Source organism: Schistocerca nitens, chromosome 9 (assembly GCF_023898315.1).
Source record: "Schistocerca nitens isolate TAMUIC-IGC-003100 chromosome 9, iqSchNite1.1, whole genome shotgun sequence".
Classification (NCBI taxonomy): domain Eukaryota; kingdom Metazoa; phylum Arthropoda; class Insecta; order Orthoptera; family Acrididae; genus Schistocerca; species Schistocerca nitens.
In genome coordinates, this window is record NC_064622.1 from 506,113,560 (window position 1) to 506,126,196 (window position 12,637).

Sequence of the window (12,637 nt, forward strand, 5' to 3'; positions counted from 1 at the left end):
TAATACTTCCAAGAGATTTCATTGGTGGGCTAGTGGTGTTAACCCCAATCAACAAAAGCGGATACCACATTAAGTTTGTAGACTGATAATTTTACTCAATATATATTTCCAGTATTGAGATTCTTATTAAATAGCGTATTAAAATCATTTCAGAAGAGAATCTGCTTCACAGCTCATTGCAACTATAGTTAGGAGCACGTCCGATCTATTGGCAGACTAAACAGATATATTTTATCTCTCACTTCAATCTACAAATCACAACTAACCATAAATTTCGTAGACTTTGACATCGTGTTTTTTGAGTCATCAGTCTTATTTCAGGTTTAATACGGCCCACCTCGTCTTCCTCTCTTGTGCCACCTTTTCATCTCGCAGTAGCATGTGCAACCTACGTTCTCAATTATTTGGTGCAAGTATTCCTATCCCTGTCTTCATCTATAGTTTTTAACCTCTACCATTCCCTGTAATACCATGGAAGATATTCCATGATGTCTATATAGATGTCCTATCATCCTGTCCTTTTTTTGTCAGTGCTTTTCGTACATTCATTTCCTCTCCTGTGCAGAACCCCCTCACTCCTTGTCAGTACACCTAAACGTCAACATTGGTCTGTAGCACATCTCAAACGCTTCGATTCTGTTCTGTTCCGGTTTCCCCACAATCCATGATGTGACATCGTGTATGATTCAGTTAAAACACAATTTTATATTAACACTGTGAACAAAACGAGGTTTAACGCACGGATGACAAACATACAAAATTGTGGGGATGGGGCATAGAGAATTAATGTTAATGGATAACTTAAGATAACATTAACAATTAAAAAACTCTTTTGGACAGGTCTGGTTGCTGTCAGCAACATCATTCGCTATTGGCGTGGAGCCATGCCTTGAAACATTACAAGGTCCCCAGGTCTGCAATATCTAGATAATATGTAAGTAGTATACCGATGAAATAAGTTTGCTGATAAAAAAGAAAGGAGATCTGCAAAAAATCAAATTTTAACGGCTTACATCAAAATGGTAGGCGCGAAATTTCACCACAAAAAATTCCCTACTGATGAAACTACTCTAAACACTAATATTTCTAACGTAGCTGAAAGGAGTATGCTACTCGTATTAGGACTTAGATTCTGTCCCAAAATGGAAAGCTTGTTTTCAGTTAATTGCGGGTATAAACTTGAGAGAAAGTCTGCAAAGATGAAGCTCTATGACACGAGAAGTTCTAGTTATCCATTGAAGACATAAAGTCTGTAAACGAATATCGAATCATGTCTGGCAGTTTATTAAACTCCCCTCCCTTCTTGCCCACGCATTGCAGTACGATTCACAATGTCTAATTTTGTCTTTCTGCTATTATCAAACGAGTTCCAAAACACAAAAAATGTAACAATCATAGGTTCAATTGGCTGAAGGATTTGTAAAGAGAATAACATGGCTAAGAGCCACAACATACCATTAGAAGTATTCTCATACGAGTCCAACCAGACAGAATTTGTACACGCAGATGTATGAGCAAGGCTACCGGTAGCTTGAGGTCGTCCTATGTTTACACAAATAAGAGCTACAGCAGGTAGAGAGCGCTAACACACCAAGTACGTTAAGCGACCAGTATCTCAGATTAGGTAGCTGAAAACGAAATATTCATAGTCTTTACATAAAACGGTTTCCATATGTCTAAAGTTAAATGTAGCAGGAAAATCCTTTCTTAAAGTCACAACAAAACATGGGAAAATAGTATACATCTCACCTATATGCACATACAGACCCTGGAAGCTACGGCATGGTGAATAGGGTGAATGGGGGGTGGGAGGAGGTGGTGGGTGGAAGGAAGGTCGGGGGGGTAGCATGTAACAATACTAGTCGTTGCATTTCCCGTTCTCCTCTCCTAGCAAATGGGGAGAGGAAAAACGATCGTGTAAAGGAGTACTCGTATGCTTCCGTAAGAGCGCTTATTTCTCTTTTCTTATGTATATGTTGTCCATAGAGTAAGTTTGTTGAAGTTGGTGTAAGTTAGATCAAGTAGTGTGTAAGCCGAGGACCGATGACTTCAGTAGTTGGGTCCCATAGGAACTTACCTCAAATTTCCAATTTCTTATTTATGAGGGAAATCTCCTATGTTGCTTCTATAATGCGGTATATAATTTTTGGTACGTTGCATAGTAGCATTTTAACAGCATCACTGCTGAATGTGAGTCGGATAAAACTGATTTTTTCTTCTTGTACTTCTTTTGTGTATTTAAATCCGTCTAAAATCGCTTTGAGTCCTGCAGGGAGTTTGAATGCACTTTCAGGGAGCTTGCATTTGCCTCCGCAATTAGCCTTTCCATCTACAAATGCACTTCATACCCCTCTTTTTATTTCGATCCATCCGCGTAGACCTGTCATGAGGATCGTCCAGGTGCTAATTTGGTAGCTAAAACTTTCTCACTCAGTGTAAATTTGTTGAAACGAAATTGCGTCTTGGTATTCAGCTTCAGTAAGGAATGAGCGTAGGGTGTGCTGAAGCAGCTTATATTTTGCGAAGTGGCGACGTATTTGCGGAAGGAGGGAGCATCGGAGAAAAATTCTGCTAAAGGTGGTGGTTTCTTCTTAATTCAATACATGCCTGCATAGCAATTTAATTTCTGTTATCAAATTTTCATTTAAGAAGTGAAGACGTTCCAGGAGTAATATGATGACGAAGAATTTGACAGTGACGAAATGTTATTAGACCTACGCCGGAATTACATTTAATTCCATTCGCGAGACGTTAGTTGGAGTCGATTTGGATGCTCTGATAGCTTCACTGTATAACAGATAGCTTTTGTAGTCTATTCTGCGTTCTGAACTGTAACCGACGCATCCGTAATCCAAGTAAGGTATTATCTGCGCGCTATATGTGCCATGAGGCACTGCCTTATCGTAGCACTGTCCGTGTGAGCGGGACAGTTTGTGTGCTCCAAGGAAGCTGAGAGCTATATCGGCGGTAGCGTAGCTACTGGCAGGTCCAACCTAGCCGGACAGGTCTCAGCAGAGGAGCGACACAAAGTGTGCCTCACAACGACCCATCTTATATCCTATTCCCTACCCTCTCCTCAGTTACCATTCCTTTTCTTTCTCTGATTACCTTAACACACCACTGCCTTGTGGTTGGTCTCGGGAGGGATGAAGGCTAAGGGAGAAAACACTGAAAGAAAATCTGGAGTGGGGCCCCAAAGGCGGTTGGAAGGCGTACTACGTCCCCTTTCGGCAGCTCCTGCAACCGAAGTGAAACCAGACGTATTGGCTTGCCTTTCCTCTGGATATTATCATTAAAGTCGAGAGGGAGACCGCGATGATTGGGCAACTCACATGTCTTCATATTTATCGCCCAGGCTTGTAGCATCCTGGAGAGGACACTTCAGCGACGTCCAAGGACTAGGGCAGAACACGGGAAGAGGCAGTTATCGATTATAAGCTCTGTCCGATTGGCGTAAGACTCGAGAGCCAGGGGCCACTTCCGACGGTGGGAGAGATCATTGTATCTCATTGGACAGCTACCGCCTGCCTCAATCTGGGCAGCCCCCAGCCAATAAGGGGCTGTCCCGCCACTATCCGCCTGCTTCACGGGGTGTGTGAAGCTTAGAAGTAATCTTCGACAAGCGGTTTGATATAGTACACCTACTAAAAACAAAAATAAAATAATAAAGAAATCACTATTTCGTATTGCCACCTGGAATGTTAGGACCATGTGTCCAAGGTACATTGACGATGCCCAAGAGGTTGATTTCATCCGTAAGGCTGCAGTAATTGGCAGAGAGCTCCATCGTTTGAATGTTGACTTCGCGGGACTGCAGGAGACGCGGCTTCCAGTCGCGGGCTCTATCAGGGAGGATAATTACACATTCTTCTGGCAAGGGAAGTCTCAAGACGAGCCAAGACTTCATGGCGTAGGATTTGCTGTTAAAAACACCCTGCTGGACTGTACTGTGCCACCATCCGGTGAAACAGAGCGAATTATCGCTTTAAAAATATGCTCCTCAACCGGCACTGTCAACATCCTAAATGTGTACGCTCCCACCTTATCATCCAGCATGGAAGAGAAGGCTCTGTTTTATGATTTACTCAGCGACAGAATAGCCAAGGCACCTAGCACCGAGACACTGTATATTCTAGGGGACTTTAATGCTAGAGTTGGATCAGACAATATGGCCGAATTGCCTGGGACATCACGGGGTGGGAAAAATAAATGAAAATGGCCAGAGACTGCTTGAAGTTTGCTGCTTTTATGGACTCTGCATTACAAACACATATTTCCAGCTTAAGGATCAGAACAAGGTGTCCTGGAGACACCCGTGCTCTCATCACTGGTATCAACTTGACTTAGTCATAGCTAGGCGTACTGGTCTCAAAAATGTGCTACTGACACGAAGTTATCATAGTGCTGATTGCAACACTGACCACGCTCTGGTGGCGTGCACATTGAGGCTCACTCCTAAGAAATATCACCACGCTAAACCGAGAGGTCATCCCCGTATCAACACAGATCATGTTCATGACACAAAGAAAGCAGGATTTTGCCAGTAATTTTCCTAGGAAACGTGCAAGCAGAAAGGAATGTTGATAAGAATTGGACAAAACTCTCGGGTGCAATCTACAACTCAGAAGTATTGGCCTATGGAATAAAAGGAAAAAGAAATAAGGACTGGTATGAGCAAAATTTTGTAGAAATGGAACCAGTCACTGAGGCTAAACGGAAAGCCCTGCTTGCTTACAAAAGAAACCCAAATGAAAGAACTCGAGATGACCTATGGAAAGTAAAGAACAGGGCACAGCAAACATCCAGGAAATGCGCAAATAGCTACTGGCTGAATTTATGTGCAGGTATACAGAAACGACCGATTCTGGGGATGCTAAGGCAATGTACGATGGTATTAAGAAAGCATTTGGACCGTCATAAAAACAGCTCCTCTGAAGTCCAAGACGGGTGAAGTCATTACTGATGCGGGCGAGAATGAAGTTAGCAAGGATGCATCCATCAAACAAATGCCAGTTATGGAAGAACTAGATGCAATGCCTTCTAAGGAAGAACTCAGTAGAGAAATAGATTCCCTTGGTAACGGAAAGGCCCCAGGTGAAGATGGGATCCCTGCAGAGGTTATTAAGTATAACAAGTCTGTTCTTCTCAAACATTTATATTCACTTATCACAACCAGCTGGGAAGAAGGTTATGTCCCGATGAGTATGCGGAATTCGAGGATATTTACTTTATATAAACAGAAAGGGGACAGAAGTGACTGTAACAATTACCGAGGCATTCATTAGTAAGTGTTGCCGGGAAAGCTTATGCAAGAGTCATCCTAATGCGATTACAAATCTTAGCTTCTACACTCTACCCAGAATCTCAGTGTGGCTTCAGGCCTGGCCGATCAACCGTAGATATGATCTTCTCCTTAAGAGAGCTACAAGAGAAATGTCGTGAGCAGCAGAGGCCACTTTATATTGCTTTCATTGACCTTGTTAAAGCGTTTGATTTAGTGAGCAGAAATTGGCTTTTCAAACTGTTGCAGAAGATTGGATGTCCACCTAAACTATTACAAATAATTGTCTCTTTCCATGAGAAAACACAAGCAACACTCTGCTTCAATGGTAAAACATCAGAAGCATTCCCTGTTTATAGCGGTGTGAAACAGGGGTGTGTGTTAGCTCCTACATTGTTTGGGATTTTCTTTTCCCTTCTGCTCAGATTTGCCTTTGAAGACTGTGGGGAGGGAGTGTATCTACATACGGCGTCTGATGAAAATCTTTTCAACATTGCTCGCCTCAAGGCCAAGACCAAAGTAAATACAGTTGTTATCCGTGAGTTGTAATATGCTGACGATGCAGCTCTAGTAGCTAACACAGAAGACGAGCTGCAGTATATAATCATGCCTGTGAAAAATTTGGTCTACTCATCAGCCTTCAAAAGACTAAGATTATGGCGCAGAGCACTACCAACTTTCCATCCATCAGCATTGATAGCAATCCTCTCCAGGTAGGATCCACAATATGTAGCAACTTGTCCATGGACACTGAAATTACTAACAGAATCGCAAAGGCATCATCTGTCATGACTAGATTGAAAAACACAGACTGCTTACCACAAAAACTAAATTAAAAGTCTACAACGCTTGTGTTATAAGCACCCTTCTCTATAGCTGTGAGACATGGACAACTCCTTCTAAGCATGAATATCGACTCAACAGCTTCCATCTCCGCTGCCTCTGGAAGATCCTTCAGATCTCTTGGAGAGATAGAGTACCCAACATCGTTCATCGTGCAAGCACAACCAGCATCGTTGCACTCCCAAGCAAGATGGTTGGGACATATCAGGCGCATGGATCCTGAACGGATACCGAAACAACTGCTGTACGGAGAACTTCAGGGGGGTGTGAAACCATTGGGACGACCGCATCTTCGTTTCAAGGATGTCTGCAAGAGAGACCTGACCAAGACCAGAATCAATCGAAGTCGGGAAAAGCATTGCAGACTCTGAACCAAGCATGTTAACACCATCATCCCTCAAGGATGGACGGATGCCACTATATGTGCTAACGAAGATTCCCAACAAACTCCTGTTACAGTGCGAGGGATTTCCCTGGTACCTTCAGATTTGTTAATTACGTGATTTGTGTGATGTGATCATGTTAACTTATGATGGGTATAAAGCTCTAAGTACCTGACCACTCTTTAGACCGGGAACATAATGTCCTAATCTTATAAGTCTTGTTTCTTTAAACCTATGTCCCATATATAGGCACACAGCTGATTTATCAGGCAACATGTCGCGGCCGTCCTCATTCAGACATTCACTGAACACTATCACAGCGTTATCCATCTGCTGCTGACACTCAGGAAAACTATCGATACGAGTATAAATATATAAATCATCTGCATACTGCACGCATCTATATCCCGCACTTGGGTGGAACACTGGATGCAGGTCTGATGTAATTAGACTAAACAGTGAGCCTTATCATAACCTTTTGCTTTCTCTCCTTGGACCTACTGTTTCATAGTGTCTAGTATTAATCAGGGTTCTATTGGAAAACAATCGGTGTAGCCTGTGAATGAATGACTGTGGGATGTGATTATTCTTCAACCCATTTATGAATAGCGTCATAATAAAACTGTCATAATCGGTTGTCGTATCCATGTACACTCCTAGCAAATACTGACTGTCACTGAACCCATATCGTATATCAGTAATGATGATACCAACGTTTCAGCTGTGCCGTTACACTTTCTAAGACCGGGTTGTCCAAGGGGCAGTGCTTTTCGATTCTCAGTCTACCTTTGTGCCCTATCATTTTTCTCTAATGGATGAAGGAACTGTATGACTGAGAACACTGAGGCGCCTTTCCCATTTTATGTATTCGTAAGAACCGAGCAGTCTTCATTTCTGGGCTGCAGATTTGGTTGGTCCATATTTTCTTTAAAATGTTCAGTAACCGAATTCATCCCTTCTCTGACATGTGTTGGAGCAATCAAAGTCACTCAGTCCGTGCCACATAGTCCTTCTGCAAGCTACTGCTCGATTCGTTTCCAACAGGGAGAAATTCCCATTTAGTAGATGTTCCATCTGACGTTCTACCATCAACATGCTTTTTGCTGTTCTGATCCGCTTGGTGTCAAATTGCATAAAATGTTTTCAAAAAAGATTTTAGATGTTGCCTGTAGTTTTCCCATTGCTATATTAGTACATCTTACTCTCTAGATTTTATTCCAAACGATATTCATGGATCATTGATATATTGAGATATTACATAAACGTCGACAGGTTCCCTTTTTTTATTTTTGTATAGATGGTGCGCCCTTGCTTCGATATGATTAAAGTACAGAAAATTCTCCTCCGTGGCCCAAGGGGGAACTCGAACCTCGGAGTGCATGGAAAGCAGTTTATAGTGTCATAGTGTAGGTATTGTGAGTTAAACTCATTGTAATGAGGCTGTCACACACGAAAGACATGAGGTGTTTATCAGTAAATACATGAACAGTGTCAGGACTATAGTTTTTAGGATCTCTATTACGAATAATAATGAATCATAAATATACTTTCAAAAACTGCAGGATTTGCTGTTGCCATTAGACACATTGCAGCTACAAGGAATTAAGTTGAGAGTGTGTCTGTTTTTGTATATGTTTGTGTTTGTGTGTGGAGGGGGCAGGGGGAGGGGTGGTCATGTGTTTCTGTGTATATGTATATGTGAATGAGTGTGCACATGCGAGCGTGGATATGCTTGTTATCAAACAAGCACTCTTCTCAGCGAGTTTGTACATGTGTATATGCCAATAAATATGTTTGTGTGTATGGATAAAGAGACAGTGGAGACAATAGCCAAAGTCAAGGTGAGCTGAGGAATTCCATATCAGAATGGGTGTGAGACAAGGTGATGTTATTTCACAAGTATTATGTAATCTTGCCCTAGAGAAAGCAATCCGAGAAATGAAAAGAGAGAACAAAGGTGTGATGCTAAATGGAAGGAAGGATTTATTGTGTTATGCAGACGATATCGCACTTCTAGCAGAATCAGATGAAGAGATGGCAGAAACTGTAGAGGTCCTAGCGCAAAATGCAATGAAGATCGGGTTACGAATTAATGCGGAAAAGACCGGGGTAATATAGTTATCAAGAGAAGGGTCTAATGACATCCCGTTACAGGTAGGGATATGGAAATTTGCTAAAGTAGAAAATTTTAAATACCTTGTTACAGGAAATAAAACAACCTCTTGTGTACGGCTCTAAAACTTATTTCAGTCTAAAGCAGATAATGTCATCCAAGAATCTGTCAATTAAGACCAAACTTAAAGCATACAATGCCGTGATAGTGCTAGTATTGTTGTATGGCACAGAAACCCTAAGAACAACAAAGAAGGACGAAGAAAACTTGTTGATCTTCAAATGAAACATTATGAGAAGTATCTATGGACCTATCCAGGAAGGGAGCTCGTGGAAACGTAGAAAAAACCAAGAATTGTATGAGCTGTTGAGGCAACCGAACATCGTTCAAAAACTGAAAGCGCGGAGAATAAGATTGGGAGACCACATTTCTAGGAGACCAGACGCCTCTCGGGCAAAAGCCGTACTTATGGGAAGGCATGATGGTACCCGACCAATCGGAAGACCCAGGAAGCGGTGGGAAGATGTGCAACAGAAAGACCTCTGCCAACTAGGAGTCCATGACAATTGGATCCAAAGTGCACATGATCGCCATCTATGGAGGAGCATGATGTACGGGGTCCTCGATCGATGATTTGATTGATTGTATGGATAAAGGAGTAATCTACAGCTATTGCTATATCTGAAGTATTTTGATTAAATTGTTTCCTCTTAAACATTAGCTGACTCTGTTGACGAAGATGTTTTGACAAATTTGCAAATAAGAGAACTGGTATGACAAGAAACTTTCTTTATATACCTGATGACATGAGTAGTTTTGGGTGCCACGTTTGGGTATATTAGAAAGGGGGTTGCTGCACATAGAGGACCATTATACCTTCATAAGGCATCTGTTTCAGTGGAGGGCAGTAGCTGGTTAACAGCAGCATTCTGACAACACACTAAATGTCAGGAATCAATGTGACAAAATATGATCTGGAGAGATGCAATGTAGGAGTTTTAATTGATGAAGACTTTGGGAGTTTGTTGTCACTGTGCATCTGTATTTTAATAAATAGTGACTGGCCCACTGTTTCGTATCATAAATGGAGAAAATTGCAGGTTGGTTAATGACCATTGGACACATGTACTTTCGGAACTGGTCTCATCTCAGGTTCTTTTGCAGTATTATTAATCAGAAGTATGTTACTGGAGAAAAATGTGACAGTTTGCCGTTTTTGCACAGGAGCCTTCCTGAAAAGGAGAAGAACAGCAGGCTGATTCAGGCAGCGAAGGAGGATGCAGTCACCGAGCTGCAGACTCTGCTCGCAGCTGGTGCGGACGTGGGGGCGAGGGAGGAGAGCGAGGACAGGTGGACCACCCTCCACTGGGCAGCAAACAAGGGACACGTTAAGGCAGCGAGGTGCCTGGTGGAGGGTGGAGCAGACGTGGACGCCAGGTGCAGGAACTGGCAGGAGACGCCCCTGCACAGGGCTGCATACAATGGCCACAAGGCTGTGGCGCAGCTGCTGCTGGAGGCAGGGGCGGAGGCTGATGCCAGGAACAAAACGAAGAGCATGCCATTGCTTGTGGCTGCAGAGAAAGGACATGTGGCTGTGGTGAGGCTGCTGCTGGCGGCCACTCCTTACCACAGCGCCAGGAATCAGTGGGGGCGAACGCCACTGCACTATGCGGCTCTGAACGGCCACGCAGAGGCGGCATCTGCACTGCTCGAGGCAGGGGCGGACCGGACCACCAGGGATAACCAGGGAAAAACCCCACTGGACTTCGCCAGGGAGAACAACAACCAGCAGATGATAGACATGCTAAGGTGAAGCTAGCAGTTCGACAGACATCCTTGGAGTAAAACGAATAGAGCTCCACTCCATGACTCTTCTTCATTATTAAAATAAAGATTTGATAAATTTAAATCTGCTGTCGTTTACTATTTCTGTACTCCCACTTCAGGCGAGAACGCTGTACCTTGCTCACTTTTATTGCCGCTTCTAGTGAACACTTCTACAGATCTTTAGTACATCTTCTAATTCCAATTTTAAATCATGGCACACACCTTTGATTTGGTGCAGGGCTTTTCTGAAATTATAAAAAATACTGAACGATTGAACTTCTCTCAAATGTGAAAATATATCCGCAGATACAACTTTGGTGTCGACGTAGGAACAAATATTGGACTGAAAATCAAATGTGCTGCAGTCGAGAAAATCTCTTCAGCACTGTACAAAATAGCCCACCTGCTACCTTATTACTCTATTTCACCCTAATAAGTAGTAAATGATATAAAATTAAGAATAAGTTTTATAATAAAACAGTTAAAAATTAAAAACATATTGAAATAGGAACTACTGTCAACCAACACAACGTTCTGTTCCCAAGACAGGTAATATTGTCAACAGATTAAAGACACTTAATATATTTGCAAATATAACATGTTCCATTCTAGAATTGATAAGGCATGGTTTAAATGCTGACACATTCTGTAACTCCTTTTAAGAATATATACAATTTTATTGACAATAAAACTCTGTAACTGTAGAATTAAGAATATATACGAAATGGGCTCAATATACTATGCAGTATTTAAATACGTAGAACACAAAATGTTTGCAAATGCTGCACAGTTCATTTCCTCATCTGACAACAACAGAACATTAGAAAATGGAGCAAACAGCTTATTACATTGCTTCATCTGATTCTAAAATGGGTTTTTGGTCGGTAGTTCTCTCGAGTGACTCGTGTTATCCTGGGTACATTATCCTGTAGGATCAACACATCCCTTACTTGTAAGTATGCAAGTATTATCATAGCTAGAGGTACAATGAGAGATATCTATGAGGTCATACCGAAAACTAATGCTTGAAATATTTTATGCTGTTTTCTAGATAGGCACAAAAGCAGTAATCACACCAATCTTTAATCATGGAAACAGAAAAGATTGTAACAACTACAGTGGTATCTCTTTAGTCAGCGTTGTGGGTAAAATCTTCTCAGGTATTGTTGAAAGGAAAGTGCGAGTATTAGTTGAGGACCAATTGGATGAAAATCAGTGTGGGTTTAGCCTCTTAGAGGTTGTCAGGACCAGATCTTTAGCTTACGGCAAATAATGGAGAAGTGTTATGAGTGGAACAGGGAACTGTATCTATGATTTATAGATCTAGAAAAGGCATATGACCGGGTTCCTAGGAGGAAGTTATTGTCAGTTCTATGAGATTATGGAATAGGAGGCAAACTTTTGCAAGCAATTAAAGGTCCTTACATGGATAGTCACGCAGCAGTTAGAGTTGATGGTAAATTGAGTTCATGGTTCGGAGTAGCTTCAGGGGCAAGACAAGGCTGCAACCTCAAGTGGCTCTGAGCACTATGGGACTTAAAATCTGTGGTCATCAGCCCCCTAGAACTTAGAACTACTTAAACCTAACGAACCTAAGGACATCACACACACACCCATGCCTGGGGCAGGATACGAACCTGCGACCGTAGCAGTCGCGCGGTTCCGGACTGAGCGCCTAGAACCGTTAGACCACCGCGGCCGGCGGCTGCAACCTGTCTCCACTGTTGTTCATATTATTTATGGATCATATGTTGAAAACAATAGACTGGCTGGGTGAGATTAAGATATGTGAACACAAAATAAGCAGTCTTGCATATGCGGATGACTTAGTTGTGATGGCAGATTCGATTGAAAGCTTGCAAAGTAATATTTCAGAGCTAGATCAGAAATGTAAGGGCTATGGTATTAAGATTAGCATCTCCAAAACGAAAGTAATGTCAGTGGGAAGGAAATATAAACGGATTGAGTGCCAAATAGGAGGAACAAAGAACAGGTGGACGGTTTCAAGTACTTAGGATGCATATTCTCACAGGATGGCAACATAGTGAAAGAACTGGAAGCGAGGTGTAGCAAAGCTAATGCAGTGAGCGCTCAGCTACGATCTACTCTCTTCTGCAAGAAGGAAGTCAGTACCAAGAGTAAGTTATCTGTGCACCGTTCAATCTTTCGACCAACTTTGTTGTATGGGAG

At 42.2% G+C, this 12,637-nt stretch overlaps 2 protein-coding genes across 3 annotated transcripts in view; both read left to right on the top strand.

Moving 5' to 3' along the window:
• The window catches only part of LOC126203928 (ankyrin-1-like), a 99,396-nt gene extending 88,867 nt beyond the window's left edge, over positions 1-10,529 (top strand). For both annotated transcript variants that reach the window (XM_049938324.1, XM_049938325.1), the window contains one exon: positions 9,845-10,529. In XM_049938324.1, coding sequence (XP_049794281.1) covers positions 9,845-10,433 — 589 coding nt within the window. In that variant the 3' untranslated portion in view covers positions 10,434-10,529. The remainder of the gene's footprint in view (positions 1-9,844) is intronic.
• Positions 1-12,637, top strand: part of LOC126204380 (serine/threonine-protein phosphatase 6 regulatory ankyrin repeat subunit B-like) — a 394,854-nt gene that overhangs the window by 24,191 nt on the left and 358,026 nt on the right. The gene's annotated exons all lie outside the window — the stretch shown is intronic.